Source organism: Oreochromis niloticus, linkage group LG3 (assembly GCF_001858045.2).
Source record: "Oreochromis niloticus isolate F11D_XX linkage group LG3, O_niloticus_UMD_NMBU, whole genome shotgun sequence".
NCBI classification, from domain to species: Eukaryota; Metazoa; Chordata; class Actinopteri; order Cichliformes; family Cichlidae; genus Oreochromis; species Oreochromis niloticus.
In genome coordinates, this window is record NC_031967.2 from 56571554 (window position 1) to 56595751 (window position 24198).

Here is a 24198-nt window from a genome sequence, read left to right on the forward strand (position 1 = left end):
TCAGAAGGACCAAAAATTATGTCAAAGAATCGTTTCCAGCAAGCAAAGAAAGACACAACTCAAACATGTATATACATGGGTGATCTCAGTGGAGACTCACACTGAGACATCAGTTCTCTCTTTATTTATACCCTGCTCCTTCCTAAAATATGTCAGGTTGGCGCCCCTTGTGTGTAAAACAACTCCTTACAAGGTGATAACAATGAAACATATTTACAGTTTTTCTCGATTGCTAAAACACATTTCTTGAAACTACGCCTCATATCCGCACAACAGTAAACACAAATCCATAACATCTCACTCAATTCCCCAAACATCCTATTTCCAGGTCAAAATGAAGCTCTACACCCAAAACTATTCACTCCTGCTGAAAAACCGAACTTTGCCCTCAGACATCAAACACAAGCCCTCAAAAACACACACACTACAACAGAGTTTTGCACACTGGTACAATTAATTCAAAACAATAGTTCCAAAACAATTAGGTTGCTTATGGTTCTCCCCTTCAAAACCCTTGTCACATGATAAACACAAAAGACGCAACCAATGTATGTACAGTGGCACATTGTCATTCATGTACTATACAGTACAACACACACCAGAAACATTATCCCACCACAGCATCTTGTCTTTGGTCTGGGTCAGGCCAGAGAATCTCATCCACATCACAGGCTATATTGGCCCCAGCCAGGCAGCGGGGGTAAAATCCTCTTGCATGCCTGATCCACCCCTGGCATGCATCTACTGATATGTCTAGGCAGGCCTCTTCCATGGCCTGAAGGAGGTGAACACGGACATAAGGTTCTCGGTCATACACTTTCCACCGCCATGCCGAAAATAACTCCTCTATCGGGTTTAGAAAGGGGGAGTATGCAGGCAGAAAGATATTAGAAAACCTTGGGTTATTGGTAAACCAGTCACGAACCAGAGCAGCGCGATGGAAGCTGACGTTATCCCACACAACAACGTAGTGAGGCTGCTCTGGCTGTGCTGGTTCCCTGTAGTCCAGCTGGAACATATGTTGTCTTAAACCATCAAGAAAAGCAAGGAGAAGCATAGTGTTATAGGGTCCTAGTACGGCATGGCGGTGGAGTACCCCTCGTTGGCTGATGGCTGCGCACATAGTGACATTCCCCCCACGCTGACCAGGGACATTTACAATAGCCCGATGGCCAATTATGTTCCTCCCCCTTTTCCTTCTTTTGGTCAGGTTAAAACCTGCCTCATCCACAAAGATCATTTCATGGGGAACAGGCCGTCCTTCAATCTCAAAGATTCTCTGCAAAACACATAACACAGTAGAGTCAATCGGTACCCTGAACCAAAGTTCAAGAGTGCTGAAATGGCAGCATAAACTGCCATGCTGTGATGGTACACAATACCTTATACAGTATCAAAACTCATACCTGAACATATTCCACACGTTGGTTTTTCACTCTGTCAGAGTTTCGTTCGAAAGGGACTCGGTATGCCTGTTTCATCCGGAATTGATTCTTTCGGAGGATGCGGTCAATTGTGGAGAGGCTGATGGCATTTATGCCTCGAAAAAGATGATCATCCTCAATCACTCTCCTTTGAATCTCTTGCAGGCGGATTACATTATTTGCAATTACCATGTTTACAAGTTCCCTCTCTTGCTCCTCCGACAAAAGCCTTAACCTGCCTCCACCAGGTGGTCGTCTCTGTGTCCTACAAAAATAGAAGCACTCATTACTGTAACTGTCACACATTCATTTTACAGGAAAATAATGGAAACATACTGAAACTCAAGACACATAAATTCAGTAACTTAAACGTTACTGTACAAAGCAGTCTTACTGCAAGTACACCTACCTGTTTTCCTCCCTGAAGGTTCTGATGATGGAGGCAACAGTGAAGCGACTCAAATTTGGTTGTACTCGTTGCCCAGCCTCCCTCATAGTCATCCCATGGACAAGGACATGGTCAACTAAAGTGGCTCGAATTTCATCCGAGACTGACTGTCTTCGTGCCCTTGCTCTTCCCCTTCCTTGTCGCCGTCGTTCTCCACCTCCACCTCCTTCACCACCTCCTCCTCCTCTTCCACCACGTCCTCCTCTTTCTCCACCACGTCCTCCTCCTTCACCACGTCCTCTTTCTCCACCACGTCCTCCTCCTTCACCACGTCCTCTTTCTCCACCACGTCCTCCTCCTTCACCACGTCCTCTTTCTCCACCACGTCCTCCTCTTTCACCACGTCCTCTTTCTCCACCACGTCCTCCTCTTTCACCACGTCCTCTTTCTCCACCACGTCCTCTTCCTTTGCATCTCTTTGGATCCATTGTTTCAAACCTGAATGAGCTGACTTTGGCCCTTTTATCTATCCATCGCAGGTTCTGATTGGTGTGTGCTAAATTTTGACTCCTAGTGTTTCCACCTGGTTAATTGTGTGCTAATTGGGCTCAAGCTATGCTGACTTAAGTTAACATTATTGCATGCTAGTGCTTTCTACATGACTACATGGTGTAAGCACTGTAAAATGTAGGGATTTGTGTGTAGAGTTTTGCAGTACCAGTTCACCAAATTTGAGTCATGTGTCAGAGCAGGGAATAGTGTTTATAGTTCAGGGAAATGGGTGAGCTTTTTGACCAATAGCGTTTATGGTTTTGAAATTTTAGTTTAGAGGCCTGGTTATAGTGTTTAAGCAATCGAGAAAAACTGTAAACTGTTAAAAATAGTAACCAGTCAAGCTTATCTCAGCAAACTCAGCAAGGGTGGAGGCACCTGTGGTACTCCCTCATGCAAGCTTTGTCATGAAACACAGTAAAATAGGAGATTTAAATGAAGCTAAACAACTAGGGGTTTTTAACTACAATAAAGCAGAATACATATAAAAAATCCTATAACAGGAACCACATTGGCTTGTGCACCAGTATCAAGTTTGAATTTCACAGGTTTGTGGCCAACTTTTATTTCTACAGTCCATTCATCTGTTCGTGTCTGTGTTTTTGCATTTACAGCCCCAATGAACAGACTTGCCTGCTGATCCGTGGCTTCATCGGCGACAGTGTGCACTTTTCTCGATCTACACATTCTGGCAAAGTGATTCATTTTCCCGCAGTTCTTGCACTGTTTGCCATAAGCAGGGCATTGACGTGATGCATGCTTAGTTCCACATCGTTTGCAATTAAACGTGCTTGCTTGGTCTTTGTCGTTCGGTTTCATCTTACTTTGTCTGTCTTTTCTGCATGTCTGCTTATGTCTCACTGCATCTACGTCTTTACTTTCATGTGCAGAGACTTGAGCATTGTGATCCTCCTCATGCATTTGCTTGATTTGAGCTTTTGTGGTCTCAGCTGCAATGCAAAGCTGAATTACTTTTTTGACAGTAACATCATCTTCTCTTAACAGCCTTTCTCTCATTGCATCTGATGTAATTCCACACACTACGCGATCTCTGATGAGGGATTCTTGCAGTTGTCCAAATTCACATGACTTGGCCCTTAGCTTTAGCTCCGTGATGTACTGGCTAATTGGCATATCCCCTTGCACACACATGAAAAACTTGTACCTTTCGTAGGTTATGTTCTTCTTTGGGTTACAGTATTCCTCAAATTTCTCCATTATTTTCGTCAGCTTATGCTCATCACCATTTTCCGCAAACGTGAAGGTATTGTACACTTCAACCGCCTCCTCTCCAGCAACGTGAAGAAATAGTGAAGACTGTACCTTGGGTGGCTTGCTAGCACCTCCTGTAGCCGCGAGATACAGCTCGAACCGTTGCCGAAACCGTCTCCAATTTTCCGAGAGGTTCCCTTGCAGCAAATCAAGTCCAGCCGGCTGCTTAAGCCCTTCCATGTGTGCGACACTCTTGTATAGCCTTATCAGTTCACTTCTGACACCATGTTACGATATTACTTCAGGGAGCAGACATGACACCGTCTTAGCTTCTAGCCATCACCTTTTATTATATCTCCACACCACCCTCCGGTGGCTTCCACATGAACTGCACCTTAAACAACAACTGTTCATTCATATCATGACAATTATAACACTCCTCATGGAGACATAGCTGAACCAAAGCTCACACAGAGAGGAAACCAGTGTGCAGGTTTAACCATGAAGGTTATTGATGGATGTCACCAACTTTTTTTCCTGAGATGTGATACACTTTAGATTCTAGCCAATCATTTAACGTTTCTGAGGATAGTAGGCGGGGCCAGGTATGTACGTTCTTTTAGAGCAGAGTTACAGATTAAAAATGCCCAAGGTAAAGCGGTCAAAAGTCTGGCTGTACTTCACAGCAAAAGATGCAAACTCAGCAGCCTGCAACAAGTGCTTTAAGCTGATACTGTGATACTGTCAAAGGAGGTAACACCTCAAATCTGATGAAACACCTGGCGACGCATAGCGGTTTTTTTTTTTAAAAGCCGAGAAATGCGCCGTGTTTGATAGCTTGCTGCGAGACCTCACACCGTGCACATCTACTGCGGGTGTGGTGCCTGTTATTGGACCTGGAGTTAGCAACATCCCCCAAAAACCCGAAGAGTAGAGTCCTGGCCCCTAGCCCTGTCAGTGTAGCAGAAATGATGAGGATGACGATGGCAGCAGCAGCCGTTCTTCTCTGCGTGAGTAGCTTAATGTTGTTCATGTGTAATTCACGTTGAGTACGCTAACCACGTTATTACATTAATGCATGTAAGGTGAACTATCAAACAGCGTCGTAGTTACATGCGGCTGTCTTCTTGTTTGATGGCAGATACTCCCTTCACCCTGGCCAAAAAGGCTAAAATGACCAAAGAAAAAGTGGAAAACAGTTAAACATGAGAGGTTTTTGGACAAAGTTTGTGTTTTTTCCATAGTTTAAGCACTGCTTCCAGCCAAGAGTGAGACCATATATGCCCTATAGCTGCAGAAAAGGCTAACATTGTTATCTTTTTACAAAAATAACAGCTGAACATGAGAGGTTTTTGGACCAATTTTGTGTTCTCCATTCTTTAAGCACCGGTTTGAGCACCGTTTAAGCACCGGCACCGTTTCAAAAGTACCGGTTTGGCACCGGTATCGGATAAAACCTAAACGATACCCATCCCTACTTTCAGGGCTTTCTACCAGTCTGATCTTCCTGAAACGCTCTACTAGAAGTCAGTGTGTTCAGTAACAACACAACAACAGTGTGTGTTTAGTTCAGACAGTGTGTGTGGTTCAGTCCTGAGGAAGCTCTGTGTGTCTCAGTTTGACAGAGACTATGCAGACTTCCAGCTCCAGGTTCAGAGTGTGTTCCAGTGTCTTCGGTCTCTGCTGGACGTCTGGTTCAGCCGGTCTGTCTCTGTGAGTTCACACAATCAGAACTGAAACCGACTTCTTATCGTATCAAACACACAGAACTGAAACAATGTGTCTGGATTCAGACGCAGAGATTGCTGGAGCTGTTGGCCATGTTTGAGTCGGGTCCGCTGGCTCGCTTGGACCTGAGGCAGTACTACCTGCTGCTGCTGCAGCGCTACAGCCAAGATCTGGAGCTGCTGAGGAAGACCTACCAGAAACACAAGGACCGGCCGCCCATCGGACGCAACCTGCCGCCGGTACTTACACCTGCTCACCCCGTGCTCACAAACACCAGCAGGAAATTCACTAGTTTAAATCCGAGTGTCAAACTCCAGTCCTGGAGGGCCGGCGTCCTGAAACTTTTCATGTGTCCCTTCTTTGTCTTTGACGTGTAGTCAGATAAATCCACCTGCTCTCAGAATGAACACAATCAATTATTTGTTCAACAAAATTAAAAGCTGTGTGAGAAATTTGTATCAGGAGCAGAGAGCAGCTCAGAGAGCACATTTCCAAACTGGCTTCACTGTCCAGACTGATGCTGCTGCCTTTTCTGTGGATGAGGAGTCTGTGTGGGAGACCTGGGATCAGTTTCACATGTTAATCACGTGATCACATGACAGTCAGCCCATCAGTACATGTTCTGATGATGATGACGACGATGATGATGATGTTTGGAGCAGGTTGGTGATGCAGCTCAGCTCCATCGTGTCACACCTGAAAGCTCAGGCTGCCGAAACGCTGAATGACCTCGGCCACTTCTCCACCCTGTGGAACCAGGTGTGTGTACACACACACACCTGTGTGTGTGTGTGTGTCTTCAGGTTGGTCTTACTGTTGTTGGGCTGCACTAACAGGTGGCTGTGTTTAGGACCCAGAGGAGCAGGTGCAGGCCTTCCTGCAGTCCGACCCCTCCCTGACAGAGTTCAGCGCTCAGATCTGTTTCTACTCTGTGAGTCGACTTCCTGTTACAGACACACCACTGAACATCGCCGTGCTTTTACAGCTTATTATACTTTTATCTGAGTTATTAGTAAAAAAAAACACTTTGGTAAGGCCTCTGTTGGGGCCATTAAGGGCAGGTGGAGGAAAAAAACACAAATGTCTTTTATCGTGTAATTCATTGTTTTCTCAATAAACACTGGACAGTCCTGCAGCTGCAGTTCAGTGCTGGTGCAGCAGGGGGCGCTGGTTATTTTATTTTTTCACAGAGCCATCGTTGATAACATGTCAGAGCTGAAAGAAAATGACCCTCACGTCCTTTAGAGCAGCTGATTTTGACCATATGTGTAGTGGATTTACCCATGATGCCTTGCTGTGCCTGCAGAGGCTGGAGGAGCAGATTTCGGAGCTCCCTGTGTTTTACACAGTGGGTTCGATCCTGCTGGACACCGACCAGCTGAAGCGTTCGCTCACTCACGAGTGTCGCTCCTGGAAACGAGCTTTCGGCGCCGCTCTGAACCGCCGAGCGTCCGCCGACATGAACGACATCCTGTCATTCGTGGACACGCTCACGAAACGTCTGCAGCGTCCAATCTCAGACCTGGATGATGTCAGAGCAGCCATGGCTGCGCTCAGAGAGGTGAGCCAGCATCTGATTGGCTGTGTGTTACGTCTGCACCTCCTCTTCTTGTGTATGTGCGTGTGTGTGTGTGTGCGTGTGTGTGTCTGTGTGTGTCTGTGTCTGTGTGTGTCTGTGCGTGTGTGTGTGTGTGTGTGTGTGTGTGCGTGTGTGTGTGCGTGTGTGTGTGTGCGTGTGTGTGTCTGTGTGTGTCTGTGTGTGTCTGTGTCTGTGTGTGTCTGTGCGTGTGTGTGCGTGTGTGTGTGTGTGTGCGTGTGTGTGTGTGCGTGTGTGCGTGTGTGTGTGCATGTGTGTGTGTGTGTGTGTGTGTGTGTGTGTCAGGCCGGTGCTGCTGCAGAGAATCTCTGACTGCTGTAATCTGAATGCGGCGTGTTAAGGGTCCGAAATTGAGGACGAGAGTAAAACAATGATGGTCCAGAAGAGCTTGATCAAAACAATTGATTTTAATGAATACACGCAGCGTGGGGAGATGTAAACTGCAGAACATCAGTTGTAAATCTCCGCCCAAAAATACACTTCAGATTGCTTTTATAACATCAGGGTATTATAACGCCCCCTCTTGCGTTTACAAGCACATAATTTGCATCTTAAGAACATTCTTTGCCTCTTTTACAGACAATGATCAATTTTAAGAGATAAATGCAGAGACAGAAGTTCCCCTTTCTGGCATCCTTTTCCAAATATGGTGATGAGGTCCCCATGGACTTGTCCTCCTTCCGTCACCTGTTGTCAAGTAAACTCTAGTGCAATATGTTGCTGAATACACTGAGGCCTTTGCTCAGCTACTATTTTACTGTAACAATATACTCAGCATATAAGCTTTTAAGATTATAGATTTAACTCAATGATTTAAAGTGGTTATAACTGCACCTGTAATAAACATGTTAATATGTGATTATGATAACCCCTGTAATACAAATTATAACATAATGCCAACAGCTTCAATAAATGCTTTGATGAAATGATAATTAATGCAATGATAAAGATGATGGTTATGTAAAATAATCCCTGTAATTCTACAGGCGTATCAGCGAAGCTTCCACAGCGTCAGAGACAAACTGAGAGAAAACCCTGAGAACAGACAGTTTGACTTCAGGTGATCAGTAACTGACTCTGAGTCAGAGCGTGTCAGCAGCGTCACGCTAACCTTTACAAACGTGTGTGCGTGTTTTCAGTGAAAACTACATCTTCGGGAAGTTTGACTCTTTCTGCCGCCGTCTGGAGAAGATGGCCGACATGGCGTCCACGCTGGAGAGCCTGGCTGCTCTGCAGAGCATGAAGGTGGATGATTGTCAGATTAGATTTAGATTAGAAACAAGTGACTCCATCAAATATTCATCAATGCACAATAATAATTATAATAAGACATTTATAATATAAAAATGGTCGAATTAAAGTCAATGCAAAGCTACAGTGATGAATGGACATTTGTAATGATTTTGTATAAATGTATTTCCTCCTTTTATTATTTATTAATTCTGTCAAAAGTCTATTTTCCAGTTCTTCCATTTCAGTGTGAGAGAAATGAGACGGATTCAAACTGAGCTCAGGTGTGTTTCAGGTGGAGGGCGTGGAGAAGATCTGTGTTTGCTACCAGACCATCGTCTCCACAACTGAATCCAAGACCTGTGACGTCCTGGATCACCGCAAACTGGAGGTGATTTCAAATCTAGATTCTTTAAACACATTAATCACTTTTATTATATACAGGAAAAAATCACAGAAACTCCTCGGGCCCTCCAGCTGACGAAACATGAGGCAGCGGGGATGCCCGGGGTGCCGGGTTGGCACACCCGGGCATCCAGCAGCAGATGCAGGACGAGCTGCTAACTGCTCGGATGGCTGAATAGGAGGCTGTCGTGGCGGCGATGATTCTCTTGAATCTCCAATGGAAACATGAGCTGGTGCAAGCGCCTGCAGAGCGACAACCGCTCCCACCCGAGTGCCTAGGACGGGTGCGGAGCTCAGCTGCGTACTGACTGGCATAACCTTGGGGACCAACCTGGGTGCAGGAACAAACCAGATGGCAGCCACTCCCACCTGAGGTGTAGATACAGGTGTATGAGGTGGCTGACTTACGGCTGCCCTGACCCTAGTGGCGGGAACTAGCGCAGGTGCTGGCTGGGTGACCACTGCCTCCACCTGGAGATCAGACGCGGGTGAGAGGTCAGGCAGCGCCACAGCCACCCTGGGAGTCAGCACAAAGTTCTGAACATTAACTTTGTCAGGTGTAAGCAGAGGAGCAACGACAGACAAAGACCTTAAATTCAAATTGTCCTGAGTTGCCCTTCTTGGGGAGCTAAACACACCTTCTGTCTTGGAGCACGATTTAAACAACATTTCAGACCTGAAATAAGTTGGCTCAGTGACACAAGTGATAGTTCTATTGTCCCTGGAAGCATGATTCTTAAGGCCAAGACTTGATTCGTGAACCCACATAAAACAACCAGGACTGTGTGCAGATGATTTTAACACAATAATTTGGCAGTCACATGGGATATAAGTACACTTATTGGAGTCTAAACCACTCGTTGGCGGGAATGAGTTATGGAGGGGTTCAGCCACACACACTGATCGGCTGTAGAAAGCTAGTGAGTGGAATGCACATGGTCTTGGCTTTGCACAGACAACATAGTGGACTGGCTCTGAGCACTCCGGCTGGATTGTCTTTAGATCGGCCAGTTCATTACCGGCCCAGGGGTGCAGTTAAAGGGCTAGCTGGTTTGTAACAACTAGCATGGCTCTCGACCCCGACAGTCTTGGAAACAAAAAATTCAACCTTGTCATTAGATGACGCAGAAGCATAACTGAAACAGTCCTTCAGTTTTGTATTAACAGAAATTGCAATTCCATTCTCAGACATAGGACAACCTGGCAGACCCTTAATAGCTGTCCAGCCCCGATGGACTGGTGTAGAAAAGCAGTCGCTGATGTCGGCCTCCAAAGCACTCACTCTGGTCAAACCATCAGCAGAGTGAGAAACATGGGGACCGATCAGCGCAGGAACATAACATACATCTTCATGATCAACACCAGACATTTCTTCTTTTGCTGGCCTAGTTATACAAGCAGAAAATTCATTATTTGACTTGGGAACAAGGAAAACAGACTCAGAAAGGGGGGGTGCTAGCCAAAGATAATACAGTCCTACTACTGGTCAGATCAGAGGCTCTCTCACTTGATTTGTAGTTAATGGACAGCAGGGGCTGAGACACAGTCTTTAATAAGGCCCAAGATGCTGTAACAGCCTCAAAAGAAGCCTTCTTAGTGAAAGACGCATGTCCTGGGTGTGCAGAATCATCAGCACATTCTGTTTCACTAATGTCCCCCTCAGCCTGCTCATTCATAATAACAGGATTTAACAGTACATCACTGGGCTTAATTTTCAGGACCAAAGAGTCTATGACCGGTTTGGTAGTGTCAGTTTCACAGTTCTGTGATGGCAATGTGTCTTCCCCAAGAATAACATGCCCAACATCAGAAATTTTAGCTTTATTGTCAATACAAAACGTGGGCACAAGATTAACACCTTCAACATTAGTAGTCAGAGGCATGGAAAAGGCAGCTTCTTCACTGGCCCCCGAGAAAACTGACTGTGACGGGGTGCATAGGGGGGTGACAGAGTTAACAGTAGAGGCAAATTGAGTCTCCATCTCTGAGACATTAACTGTCTTTCCAAGCCCCTCGCCCTCGTTACATCCAGGGCGATTCAGTGGCAAGAGAACATTGTCACTAACCCCTGAGTGCTGTGTCGAGCGACGACGACGCAGACGCCGCCTCCTCTTGGGGCGGCCACGAGTGCGGCGGCGTTAATTGTTGGGATCGGGTCTTCTTCCTCTTCCCACATCCTTGCCAGACAGGCGGCCAGAGACGAGAAGTCCTCGCGAGGGGGTGAGGGTGAGCGGCCGGTCCGAAGCAGGGCGACAGGTGGGAGCTCCTCCTCGGGAATGAGCCAAGGCTTCCAACGGAGCTCCTCCTCCCGATAAGCCCGTAACACCAACACAAAATCTATGGCCTCCACCGTCTCCGTGTGCTGGTCAGTGCAGCTTAATTGTGGCAGGGACGAGGGAGCCGATGGACGGTGAGACGATGGCAGAGTGGAAGTGGGCCTCAGCGTTCCACGTCTCACAGCCTCTGGCTCACGAGGCAGCGGCGATGACACCCGTTTAAGGGGCGGAGTTGTGGGTGCTGAGGCGGCGTTCAGGACCCTCTGGGCCAGCGCACGAGCACGAAGCTCCTCCTTAAGGGGGCCCAGGGAGTCAAACGCCTCGATGAGTTGGGGGAGCTGCCGCAACCGTGGCTCCTGCAACAAAATGGCATCCACGGCCGCCAATCCTGTGGAAACCACTCTTGGATCCGCGCATCCGATGATGCGATCCATTATGCAGCAGAGCCTGTTCAGCTCTTCTCCTATCTCCTCTGAAATGTCCGCTGAGTCCGACATGGTCGCGTCGTACTGTCACGGTCGCAGTGGCTGACCGTATGGAGAGTGTGTGGAGGACTCAGGCGCAGACACTGGTGAAGACATGAAACTGAGTTTTGAACGAAAAGCGAGCCTTTATTTCGGTTAAGACATGGGGTACAAAAAAGGCAGAATCACGGTGATGAGAACTAAACTATAACTAAACTGGGGAATTAATACTATGATAAATTATGAAGATATGGAAAGCTATGGCTAAGAATACGAAAGACTGGGCGTGAAAACATGGAGGGTGGGAACACAGACGACGCGACACAGACTGCATGAAACACAGAGACTAAATACACATAAGGGATGATCAGGGGAAGTGGCCACACATGGGAGCACAGCTGACACACATGAACCTAAAGCCAGGACAGGAGAAGTGAAACTAAATACACTGACATTGAATACAGACTTTCAAAGTAAAACAGGAAACATGGAGATTAGACATGACATGAACTAAACATAACCACGCAGACATGACGCATGACAGGTAGACGCACGAACCAGGGAGACTGAGTACAGGAGGAGATGACATAAACAACTAAGAAACAAAGGACTAAACAGCAACCTAGAAATGAACTAGGTGAACTAAACTAGGGCACAAATGAATACCAAAGATACATAAAAAACTCAAACACTGGGTCACACGACCCAGGACCATGACAATATTCACATTTTAACATTTTCTCAACAACACAGTGTAATCGCATAATCAACATATAGCCTGTAAACACATTTTCCTTCACACATAAACCCAGTAATCCTGTAGTAGAAAAAGCATTAACCATTAGTGTGTCCTGCTGTAACTCACATCATTAGATCACATGATTAACCCTCTGCTGTAGAAAAGTAATGTAAATATTAGCGCTGCGCAGGTGTACACACATTTTCTCATAGTGATGTCTGTGAGCAACACAAGCCCATGAATAACACACCGCTGGTAAATCCACAAACACAGAAAGTGGGATTTAAAAGGTTAAATCAGCACGGCCCAAAGCTCACGCAACCCAGGATGTTGCTGTCACCTTTCTGCTCCTGTAAAAAGAAACACACATAGATTCATCCACCCTTTTGTCATTTCTAGGTGGAGGTGCAATCTTACATACTGGTATCAAATCAGTCAAGTCAGTCAAGTCTTGTCAGCTTTTACCAGTCCAGTCAGTTCCCCATTTTTTATTTTCACTCATTCTTCATTCATTCATTCCTTCTTTGCTGATAGTGGAACCTATCGTCGCATTTCGTTTCCACCCTCAGCAAAAGGACGTCATTTCAAAAGAAAAAGAAGAATTTTAGATTGGATTACCTCGCTGAATCCTTTTTGACAGAGACTCTCATTGTCCCAAATAAGTGGCTTTCTCCAGAGCCCATTGTAATATTGGAGAAACTCACTTGCAACGGTTTTCCCGACATGTCGCATAGCACTTTTAATTCCCATCGTGCAGATCTGCTTAAAGAAAAGAGATTCCCAAACAAAAATCCCAGTGCACTGTTCAAAAGTAAAATAAAAAAAAAATTAAAATAACAGATCAAACTGAAAAACAAAAGTAAATAAAAATACAGAAGTCTTAGGACTTGTCCCAGAATATTCTTTCTCTAATAGGTGAAAACACACCAAATCTAAGACTTGATGAAAAAAAGAAAAATGCCTCAGCCAATTAAATCCCTAAAACTTTCATCAACCAACCACACGCTTCACACAAAGGCAATATTCTTTGAAATGATCAGTTTCTCTCTTCGTCACCAGGTGTGTGCCATGGTAAAACCTCCCCCATACATCAGAAACAAAAAACAAAACAAAAAACTAAAAGTCTCCTAGTTTCACTCATTTAAACTCTGGCTGCAGGATTATGTTCACCCCTGCTATCATGCAATAATATTCCCCAAAATAATACTAATTTATGTATCACTTCTCAACCCACTCAATGAACCAGACAGGATGATGGTAACAGTATTGCCTACTTAAAATTGTGTTTAATCCTCATGAGCTCCATTGCGTGTGTGTGTGTGTGTGTGTGTGTGTGTGTGTGTGTGTGTTAGTCGGGTTAATACATTTTCCATTTCTGTGTGTCCTTTTATGTACCTTCCCCCTTTTTTTCTGAAACAAAACTCCATGCACTCAAAATTTGTTTCAGAAACATCTAAATGAAAATCTCTGTCTTAGTCAGGCACAGCTAAACCCCAAATGCTTGCAGGTTACCATTCGGCAACCACGCTGTGTGTTATTAACCCCTTCTACAAATACCCTCTTTTGATGTGTAACACTTTATGTATGATTTTGTGTTATCTCTAGTGCATATCATGTGCATGTGTGGTGTTGTCTTTCCATTTTCTCTAACAGTACTCTTGCATACCTCAGTGCTTGTCTTCCTCCCCCTTTTGTGGTGGTCTGGACACTTTGTCAATCCTCCACTTCAAGGCAGTCGTTTGTCTCCCTGGATTCCTTAACCCAATTTGATTCCCCACACTAAAACAGCATTCCTCTGTCCTCGCCTGCTCCTCTCTCTCCATTCTCCTCTCCCACCTTGCAGTCCAATGGCAGTTCTTCATTTCAGCTTTGTCCCGTGTTTGCTCCCACTGTCTCTTTCATTGCCATCTTGCTCCAAACATGGCAAGTGTCAAACTCCAACAATCTTCTCAAAGGTCCTTCACACACAGTGAAGTTGCAGCTTGCTGGAAACGCATCTCCATTCATCCAATCAAGATGATGGATCTTCTCTTTCTGATGCCGTTTGCCCATAGTGCTGCTGGACCTCTCTGCTCAGGACTCTGGTATTGTCTCTTGGACTGCTGTCCACTGTTGATGTTCATGCTTGTGCTTCTGGAACTGCACTCTGTGTCTTCAGGGAGAGATTATCTTCCTTGGAGCTTGTTTGTTCAGGATGAGGACGGGAAGCTGCAAAACAATTCAGCCAAAAATTCTGGCTGGGTGTTTCTAATGATCTTAACCTATAATTTTCTTCCGACTGCTGCCCGTGGAGAATTGATCCAGGTCCGTTCCCCACCTGTAATCGACAGACTGAGAGACTTTCGTTATTCACTGTGACTGCAGATGTTTTCATCACTCCTAAAGCAACACATCTCCACTTATTTTGTTTTGAACTCTATTGACTTTAAACCCCGAAAATGAAATTTTATTTGTTCTTAACCACAAACACAAAAAATCTTCTTGATGTTGTTGTCAATTATTTTCATCCACAACACTCCAAATCATGTTTTCTTTTGTGTCCAGTAGGGGAAGAAGGTGACCTGTAGTGTCACTGCTTCCCTCAGTTGGAGACAATTTCCCACGCACACTTCCACACTTTTTATTTTCTTTGTTTTCATTATTTTCTCTCTTTTTTTACCCCATTGTTTTACACCCACACATTAACCTGTAAACTCATACCTCCAACATCATTCTCCTTTCACCCCAACAGCTCTCATACAGTCAGCAATCAAATTCTCCATTCATCCTTGAATACTTGATCACCTTTAAATGTCACTATTAATTTTATCAATTTATTTATCATTACTTTAACACTAATCCATTGTTTAGTTTTCTTTATTTATTTTAGTTAATTTTCTCCTATTTGATCACTTTGATTTCTTGACTATTATTATTTCACAGAAAATCAACTAATCTACTTTGTCTCCCTTTTTTTGTCATCAAGGAATTCACACACACACACACACACACACACACACACACACACACACACACAGGGCTCAGGTGTAAAGTAAACTCAAACTATCACACACATCCTCTTCATCATCCTATTCTATCGCTATATTTTAATCATCATATTGTTTGGATCATTGATTATTAATGAGTAATGAAAAATCATAATTGTATAATGCCATTAACTTTTATTACTTCCTTTCTTACTTCCAAAGTCCTAAATCATGTGATGAGGGGCCATAAATCACCGGTTTGACATCAGGGCTGTAATATCCTCTCAGCACACAACAGACACTTTACCTTGGATTAACAGAAAAGACTTACGGTGTGTTCACACCGAACGCGATAGAGGCGGCCAGAGCGTCAGGTTTACATGTAAAGTCAATGGAAAGAGCGCGATGACACGCGATTGCGCGTCCAGCGAAAAATCGGAAGCAGATTTGCGTCGCGAAAACGCCTGAAACGCCTGAAACGCGCGTCAGTGTAGCACGTGGGGCGCGTTTGACTCGCGAAAAAAACCACGCGCGTGAATTTTTGTGTTGCATTTTGTGCATACGCGTGTTTCGCCTCTACCGCTCGAGTTGGAAAAATCTGAACTCCAGCGTCAAATCGCGCCGCGACAACCAATCAGGAGCCTGGTGACGTGGCTGTGACCTAGGTCAAAGGGGCAGATCCAGCCTAAGCCCTTCATTCTTTAATGGAGGGAAGGCTAATCAACACCGTAGCAAACAACCCGGAGCTGTACGACACCAGCTGCTTTGTGTACCGAGACAGGAATATAAAGGACCGAGCTTGGAGGAAGATATGTGAAGAGATCGGGCAACCTGGTGAGTTCATTCATTTCTCTTTTTACATTTTTCACTGACCCGAGGAAGCCGCACAAAAGCTAGCAAGCCACCGCTATTTTCCCACTGATGTACAAATACCGTTCTGCTTTTATGCATGTTGTCATATAGGAATATATTTTGTTTATTAATAAACAGCACACAGTGGTCCCGCTCATCCGTCACTGCCTCGCTTTTTCGCTGATTTCTTTCTTTTTTTTTTTTTTTGCACAGTACAGCATTGCATTCTGCAGCCTGATTGACAAATCTCCTCCGTGCTGTGTCTCCTGCGCTTGTCAAATTTATCATGTTTTGTTTTTATAACCATCACGTCCAATAGATAAAACAGCACAAAAACACCCATAACTATGACCCTCATTCGGAAATAGACACCTGCACCGCGAGGGAAAAAGGCGCACAAAAGTGGCAGGCAGATGAAGACAAAACACGGCATAATAATACTTTTACGTTTTGCAATCTACAAAGGTTTGCACTTTGAGAAACAACTTGTGAGAACTGTGACTAATGTTCATGTGTGTGGGGGAAAAAGTGTATAGAGTGCGTGGCGAGGGGCTAGTTATTCTGACAACCCCTGCTGCAATAAATGAGGGACCACTGTATATACTTTCTCTATGACTATTGTATTCAACCTGTTAACATTTAATATTGTCTTGATAGAACCAGCTGATTCTGCAGCAGAGCATCCCCTGTTGCTTCTCCTTGCTCCCCAGTCCCTCAGCTCCTGCTGCTGCACCCACAGGTATGTAATTGTAGCATCAGATGTACAGCAAGCACTGATAGCTTTTTACTCGGTGGGATTCCCTTGTGATCACCTTTACTAAATATCTACAACCAATCTGATTATATCCTGTTTTTTTTGTTTGTTTGTTTTTTCAATGTTAAAATTAAAATCTAGTAGCAGCCTTCTCATGTCTTTGTGTTTTGTGCTGTTTTACAGGCCCAGAGAGGAGGACAGCTCCGAGGCAGATGAGGGACTGGTCCCAGGACGGTCCATCGGCGGTGGAGCTGGCCATCCTGGTGTCCCTGAAGAGGCCACGCCAGTCTCCAATGGAGCATTCCCTCCTCAGCCTTGTTCCTGCTCTGGAGAGCAGCTGGGTCCTTTTTATTCCTGTCTCTCTGTAAATACTTATATTTTATATATTTATGTTTAATGTTTTTCTGTTTGAGAATTTTAATATTATTTCAAATAAATTTTTATAATGACTAATGTCTCAGTTCTACTACACAGCAAATGTTGGCACACGACTTGACACATGTAGAATTTATTTCATATTATACTAATGACAGAATATACTAATACAGTGGGATGCAAAAGTTTGGGCAACCTTGTTAATAGCCATTATTTTCCTGTATAAATCGTTAGTTGTTACAATAAAAAAAAGTCAGTGAAATATATCATACAGGAGACACACACAGTGATATTTGTGTTAAATGTGATAAATCAAGCAGGTGCATAAATTTGGGCACCACAAAAAAAGAAATGGAATAAATATTTAGTGTATATCAATGTGTGTGTCTCCTATATGATATATGGGGGGCCTTTGTCTGGACGTGCTTCCCATCCAGAGCTCCACAGCAGAGAGGGAAGTTCCAGCGCTCCTGGAATCCCTCTGTGATGGACCGCCAGTCTCCAGGTGAAGGCACAGCCATGAAGTCGTCCACTAGACAGTCCCAGATGGCCGTCGCTACCTGGGGGGTGATCTGGCACACCGTGGACACACCGACTCTGAAACTGAACGCGATGGTCCTGAAGGAGTCCCCGGTGGCAAGGAACCTGGACAAAATTGTTCAAAATTAGTATTATGTGTACTGCAGTTACAAAATACATTATTCAAATTCCAAAATACTTTTGTGATGTCAGATTTAAATGACAAAACTTAAATCTTACATAAAACATTTTGTAATTATAAGGATAATTACATAATATATATTAGATATAATATAAAACAGTCAGTTGTGTTTTGTTTTAACTTTACCATATCATAATTTGATTGGTAACAACTTTTACCCCTACAGTGTGTCAATCACTCATAATTCCTCAACATGTCAATCAGGTAGGAATGAAGTAAGACATTAATAGAAATAAAGAGTTGTATGTTGACATGTAGCCCTTTCCTTGCTTAAATCATTGTTAATATTTTTGAAAAATTAACCTGTGATAAGACAGCTTATCAAGATAGAATATGCTAGATAGAACCATATAACTAAAGATGAACCAAACTGTTCACAATTTTATCTAACTCTCAGTTTTAAGAAAGGCTGCTGACCCCTGTTATAGAGTCTGACAGCTGCGGGGATTATATACTAATATTCAACTATACCAGAATTAAACCAGGTCTAAATAAAAAAAAAAAAGGAGTGAGTATCACTACAAAGATTAACCCACAGTGGGCCTCATACCACAGTTTGATATCAGCAAACACCGAGAGCATACATTGATAGACACCACAGCCATGCTATCATTGCTAACACTGATAACAGCATAAATTGAATTAAATCGGGACTTGATGAGAACTGTCGAGTATCACTAGAAATATTATAAACAGTCGTCTCCATACCACAGTTTACTATCAGTAAACACCGACGGCATTCACTGATAGCATACCACAGCCATGTTAGCAGTGTATAAACGATAGTTTAGCATATATTAGCACAGGTATCAATAAAGGACTACCGTATTAAACACTTTTACTAACCTCAGGCAGATGGACAGGCGCTCTGCAGGTGGGATTGAGCGCCTGTAGTTGGTGTCTAGGCGGGCGATTCTGGGACCGACGCGGGACAGCAGGTCCTCAAACTGGGCGAGTGAAAGACGGTGATATCGCTGAAATCGGCCGTCATCCAGGCGCTGCTCCTCGAGCAAGTGGTGAAACTCACCAAACTGCTCACGCCTCTGGAGGACCTGATGGACCCAGGTACGGCGAGGACGTCCTTAACGCCGCTGCTCTGCTCTCCACAGTAAATAGAGGAGGGAGACTCTCTCTTCAAACGCTAGCTCGACAGCTGCCATCTAGCAAAGATACCGTCTGGCACAACTTCCTCCCACATTTATGGCAAGCCATTAGTATGGCAAGCCATTAGCGTTTTGAATAATTAAACGGCGTTTTTTACGCCGTTTCTTAATCAAACGGGTTAGAAAAGTGGCGAATTTTGGCACTAATGGCTCGCCATACACATTTCCGGTTCACCCTTGGCCCTTGGCACGACACCGGCGAGGCTTCAAACGTCTCAGTGTATCATGACGGCTGGAGGCTTCAGAGCTTCAGGTGTGGAGGTTCTGCTCCAGATGTCCTCAAACTGAGGACTGGGGCACTTAAAGGAGACCATTTCTGATCTCAGGTCAGATTTCAGACTCTGTTCCTTCTCAGATAGAGCAATAAAAACGAGTCAGACAGCTGAACTATTCCAAGCTGTCACATTTATACCGTTAAAGCTCTCGTACACGTTCATGTCTGCTTTATTTTCTGTCACATTTCACTTGTTCACTTTGATCCAACAACGTTCTGCACATTTTCACTTTGATTTCAACCTTTATTTGGATCATTTTTACACACAAACTCTGGAAAGAACATTTCTTTATTGTTACGCCGTTTTACAAGTTTAAACCCCGCCCCTACACAGGGGCGTGTCCACAGTGGGGGCACCGACCCCATTGAATGACAGCGTGGATAGGACCAGTGCTGGAATGTAACAGAGTACATTTACTCGAGTACTTTACTGATTGAAGTATTCCTATCAGGATGTGTCAGACGTGATTGGAGCCGTGAGGATTTAGGTGTGAACACATTTGAACACAGCCACAGGTAAAACACTGCCCAGGTAATCACCAGCAGCACCTTTAAACCTTGCTGGGTGGATCTCTGGAGCTGAGGGGAACTTGTTTTTTGGGGCCTGGGTCACAGCGAGGACGTCAGTGGAGTCCATGTTTAAGCCTCTTTGGGGAGAACGGGGAAGCTGAGCTGGTCTGTTACTGTCTGATATAAATAGCATGAATATGATTGTTGTACAGAGCACAAAGCAGAAGGCCATGTTGCTTCAGTTCACGTCTTATTTGGTGTGTTTTCACTGAGGGTTCGGTGGCAGACACGTCTGAGCTCAGTCTGCTGTCAGAAACACTGCAGCACTCCAGGAATTCACTCACACTCTTTCAGAAAGTCCCACAGGAGCCAAACAACAGCCATAAAGGCGCTTCCTGCTGGGACGCTCGGCCTCACACCACAAGCAATATGTCCACATGTCCACAAGAGGGCGCCAGTCAGCACAGCATCCACAGCAGCTTGTAAAGACTGCAGAGCTGACAGCAGATCACAGGGCGTTTCTCAATATGTGTACTTGTGCGTACTTGCGTTCTCATGTACTCGTGATACGTCATCAGTCGGAGACCAAGTACTGTTCCAATTCGAAGTACGCATCAAGCCGAGAACGCGAAAAAGTCCCAGATGTGTTCTCGCTCCGCCCATTTTATCGAGCATGCATCGGTGTGGACTTGGTACAGCTAAATATCCCAGAATGCATTTCGTCCAAAACTCAACAGTGGACTCCCGGCACATCGTTTTCAACCCCGCCCCCGCTCGCGGTCTTCTCACTACACTCAAAAAAATGAAATTGGGTAGTTGTTACATGCACAAGATCCAAACTTGTAATATGAACTAAATAATTCCATGTTTCTATGGTGAACGTAATTAAATCATGTAGCATCTGCATGAAATTCAGCAATGTAATTTGTTCTTGTTGAGATGACATCATACAATCTAGTAGGAGTGGTTAGTTGCCTGGATCCAGTCACTCTTACTGGATTGTATCATAGCCACACAGAAAGGGCAAATCAGCAGCTTGAATTCAATTTAATTAATCTTTATTTATTTAGCACCAAATCGAAACAACAGTTGCTGCAAAAGTGGATCAAGAGAAAGCATGACTCCAGGAGAGGAACTGTGGTACTGAATGACAGTAACATCACAGCACCCACCCAGCTGTATAGAAACTCCGTCATGCTAGCTAGCACGCAGTACGAGTTATTGTAACTGACTGTAAAAAGTCAGCACAACGAAAATAAACTCCACCTAAACTTGGTTTATATCTGACCCAGATAGACTCCAGGTCATAACTTCTTACCTGAAGTTCAGTTCACCTGACACTCGGACCGGTGGCTGCCTCGGGTCTCTCCTCCTCCTGCCTCCCCTTTGCCTCATCCACCTGCTGGCCTCTGGGAGCTCTGCCATAGACACCACCAAACAACTGAGTTATTTTTACACATCGCCCAGCATTTGGCCAATCCACCAACTTTCATTATTTATACCGTTACAAAAACAACAAAAAACAACAACAACAAAAAAAACCCCATCGGCCCATAAAAACGAAAAATCACCATCGGCCCTGTTAAAACCTCCCAATTCTTTTGATCTTTGGGCTGAAGGAAGGACAATACTTGGTGTATAAATGCTCAATCAACAATTATTTTATTTTATATAATTCAACACTTTATGAGCATAAACCATCCGGATGGGGAAACATACATGAAGAGGGTCACAGCAAATCTCAAAATGGTGGAGGATTACTCAACCTCTTATAGCCTCTAGTGGCCCCCACCTAGTCATAAAAATCTAAACCTTCACATGTTTTCTAATTCCTAGCGAGCCTGACTTATGGCCTTGGCTCCCTGTCTTTCTGCTCTCTGTAAAGGTGGGGGTATGGAATGTGGTCTGTCTCTTCTATTATCGGCACAAGGCCCTCTGCACCCAACATTCTCTTCATGGTTCAGCAGTATGAAATGTCAAGAAACAGTGTAACACATTCACAGCAGATCAGTGGTACAGGATAATACACACCTATCTAACAAATCTAATGATTGTCACATTCTTTTAACTCAGAAGTATAATGGAAACTAAACTGCATACACATCTGTCAAAAGAGAATATTGTATAATGTGATCAGCTATATGAAATGTATCTTATTTTATCATTAAGCACATGTCTATGTGACTTTTCACCAAGTAACTTGTGTGATGAACCTATTCAGCAAATAACCGCTTCCTGTTTTCAGAGAACATTTAGATGTAGAGAAGTGAAACCTCAGCTCTTTTGCGAGAACATACAGATGTAGAAAAAAGGGAAAAACCCGCTGCTTGAGTGACGTTGTCATCTTTGTAACACACACACATACAGAACAAACTTGTATAAATAAAGGTCGCAGACAGTCGTGGGGCGCAGATTTGTGCGTTCCATGACTGCCCCTCGCGAGTGAAAAACTTCTGCAGTGTTGTGTTTTCTGACTCAGATGTCTCAGCTGAAGAACGGCAGGGTGATCTAAAGAAATCCCCTGTCAACATCACACCATCTAGACTAAAAGATGTAATATGACCTACAGCAGTATCATGATTCAACTACTTTGATTACAGATATAAGGTAACATATGATAACATAATAATCTCACAGCCCACTGGGCAAATGCCCGGTATGCCTGATGGCCAGTCCAGCTATGCTGTCCAGCACCTGGCTGCCACTCTCATAGTTTCCTATGGAAGTGTTAAGGGTGTTTCTGAACAGCAATTAGGATCGCACAGATAAAAGGAACCCCAATACCACGTTACAGATGCTCCTCATAAGCACATTTTTGGTCACATTCTTTGTGGTACTTAAAGAGCAAAGCCCACTTCCTTTGTGCTTTTGCTCTTCTATTTAGGTGTAAGAGGCATACACGTAGCTTTCACAGCTTTCTCTTCCCCCCTCTCTGGCTTAGCAGAAGTGCCTTGAATTACAAGACTTATGCCCTCCTTCCCTCCTCCCATATTCTCAAATCTGTTTACTAAAGCTAGATAAATTGTGTTCATGTGTGTAATTGCCATTTGGTTAACAAAGGTTATTTTGTGCAATTGATTTCTTTTTTAGTGCTGTTCAAATCACACAAAAAGAAAAAAAGAGAAAAGAAAAGAAAAGCTGAGTTTCTAATATGGGAGAGAGTGGGAAGCCTAAAACACTCAAAAACTTAACCTAGTCTAACTTGCATAGATGAGTCAGCATGTTGCTTGTGGTGTTCTTCCTCTTTAAATTCTCCCCAATGGCTGGATAGGCAATAACTCCCCTGGGAATGATATTCTTTGCAGTTTTTCTTTAAGTGGTTAATGTCATAATTGAATTACCTGAATGATTTGTATTTAAAAAAAATGAAGAAATTCAGCTGAAAACACATTTATTTCAAAAGAGATATGAGGACAGAGCAGAGCACAGCTAACATGGTTTAGCTGCCAGCAGCTGGACAGGCAGTGAGCCAGTGGCACGTGTGACATTAAGTCTATCAAATTTTAAAAAGAAAACTAGCTTCAGTTTAAAAACAGCCAGAGAAAGTAAAGCAGTGGAAGGTCCCTCTCCAATGTTGTTACATAAGCTAAGCTCATATAGTTATAACCAGTGATGGGAATAACGGCGTTACTTTTTTCAGTAACGAGTAATCTAACTAATTACTATTCCAAAGTTTTAGGAGTGACGGCGAGAGAGAGAGAGAGAGAGAGCAGAAAAAGAGAGAGCGCGAGTTTTGAGACGTGAGATTTGTGACGTTTAGCGTGTTTGGAGTGTGTAGTTAATGTGTTGTCTTGTGTAGTTAGTGTGTAGTGTTGTGGATAGTTTTGTGTTGTGTGTCAGAACAATGAGGCGACTGCTGTCTCCAGGTAGAAACAGCAGTGATACACCTGCTGCTGTCAGACCTGCAGGTATCAGGCTGTGATGTTCTCCTTTATAGTGGACAGAAATTATGTTTTTGGAGTGGCACAAATAATTTGTGTGGCATCTTATTGAAGAACAGCTGATTGTTCTTTAAATAGTTTGAAATGGTTATTTAAAAAATCAAGGTAAATGGATGCAAATAACTTTGTTGTTTGCAAAACTTGTGCAGAGAATTTTAAAATTGACAATTAATATTTGCATTTGAAGTTATGAAATATGATTCATTAAAGATGTTTATGGTTGTTACAGTAAAAATATAACTTTTTCTACTCTGATTTTATGGTTTTTGTCTGATTTTAGATCAATTCTGGTTATACAGTATGACAAAATGAAAACATGACTGTAAATTCAGGCACGCGAGGTTGTGCTAAAAAGAATGATACAAACGTTGAACGTTCTTTGTTTTTTTTTAAGTAACGCAATAGTTACTTTTCCAAGTAATTAATTACTTTTAGAATATTGTAACTCAGTTACTAACTCAGTTACTTTTTTGAAGAAGTAACTAGTAACTATAATTGAATTACTTTTTCAAAGTAACTTGCCCAACACTGATTATAACTAAAAGTCATCCCAAGTAATCACTTCAGTTGATGGCAGTTTCAAAGGAAAGCTCAGGAACAATGACGTAGAATTATTAAGCATTACTA

At 43.7% G+C, this 24198-nt stretch overlaps 1 protein-coding gene across 1 annotated transcript; it reads right to left on the reverse strand.

Moving 5' to 3' along the window:
- Positions 1-213: 213 nt before the first annotated feature.
- LOC109201127 (uncharacterized) lies at positions 214-2143 on the reverse strand. Its single transcript, XM_019356669.2, has 3 exons — positions 1834-2143; positions 1407-1689; positions 214-1279 (listed from the first exon to the last, which is right to left on the reverse strand). The coding sequence occupies exons 1-3, from the start codon at positions 1923-1925 to the stop codon at positions 608-610; spliced, it is 1047 nt and encodes a 348-aa protein (XP_019212214.1). The 5' UTR covers positions 1926-2143; the 3' UTR covers positions 214-607.
- Positions 2144-24198: the final 22055 nt, after the last annotated feature.

Coding starts and splice junctions, on each gene's coding strand:
- LOC109201127 (XM_019356669.2), bottom strand. CDS start 1,925: ATGACTATGAGGGAGGCTGGGCAACGAGTACAACCAAATTTGAGTCGC. Junction 1,690..1,833: donor ACCTTCAGGGAGGAAAACAG/GTAGGTGTACTT, acceptor CTATTTTTGTAG/GACACAGAGACGACCACCTG. Junction 1,280..1,406: donor AACGTGTGGAATATGTTCAG/GTATGAGTTTTG, acceptor TGTGTTTTGCAG/AGAATCTTTGAGATTGAAGG.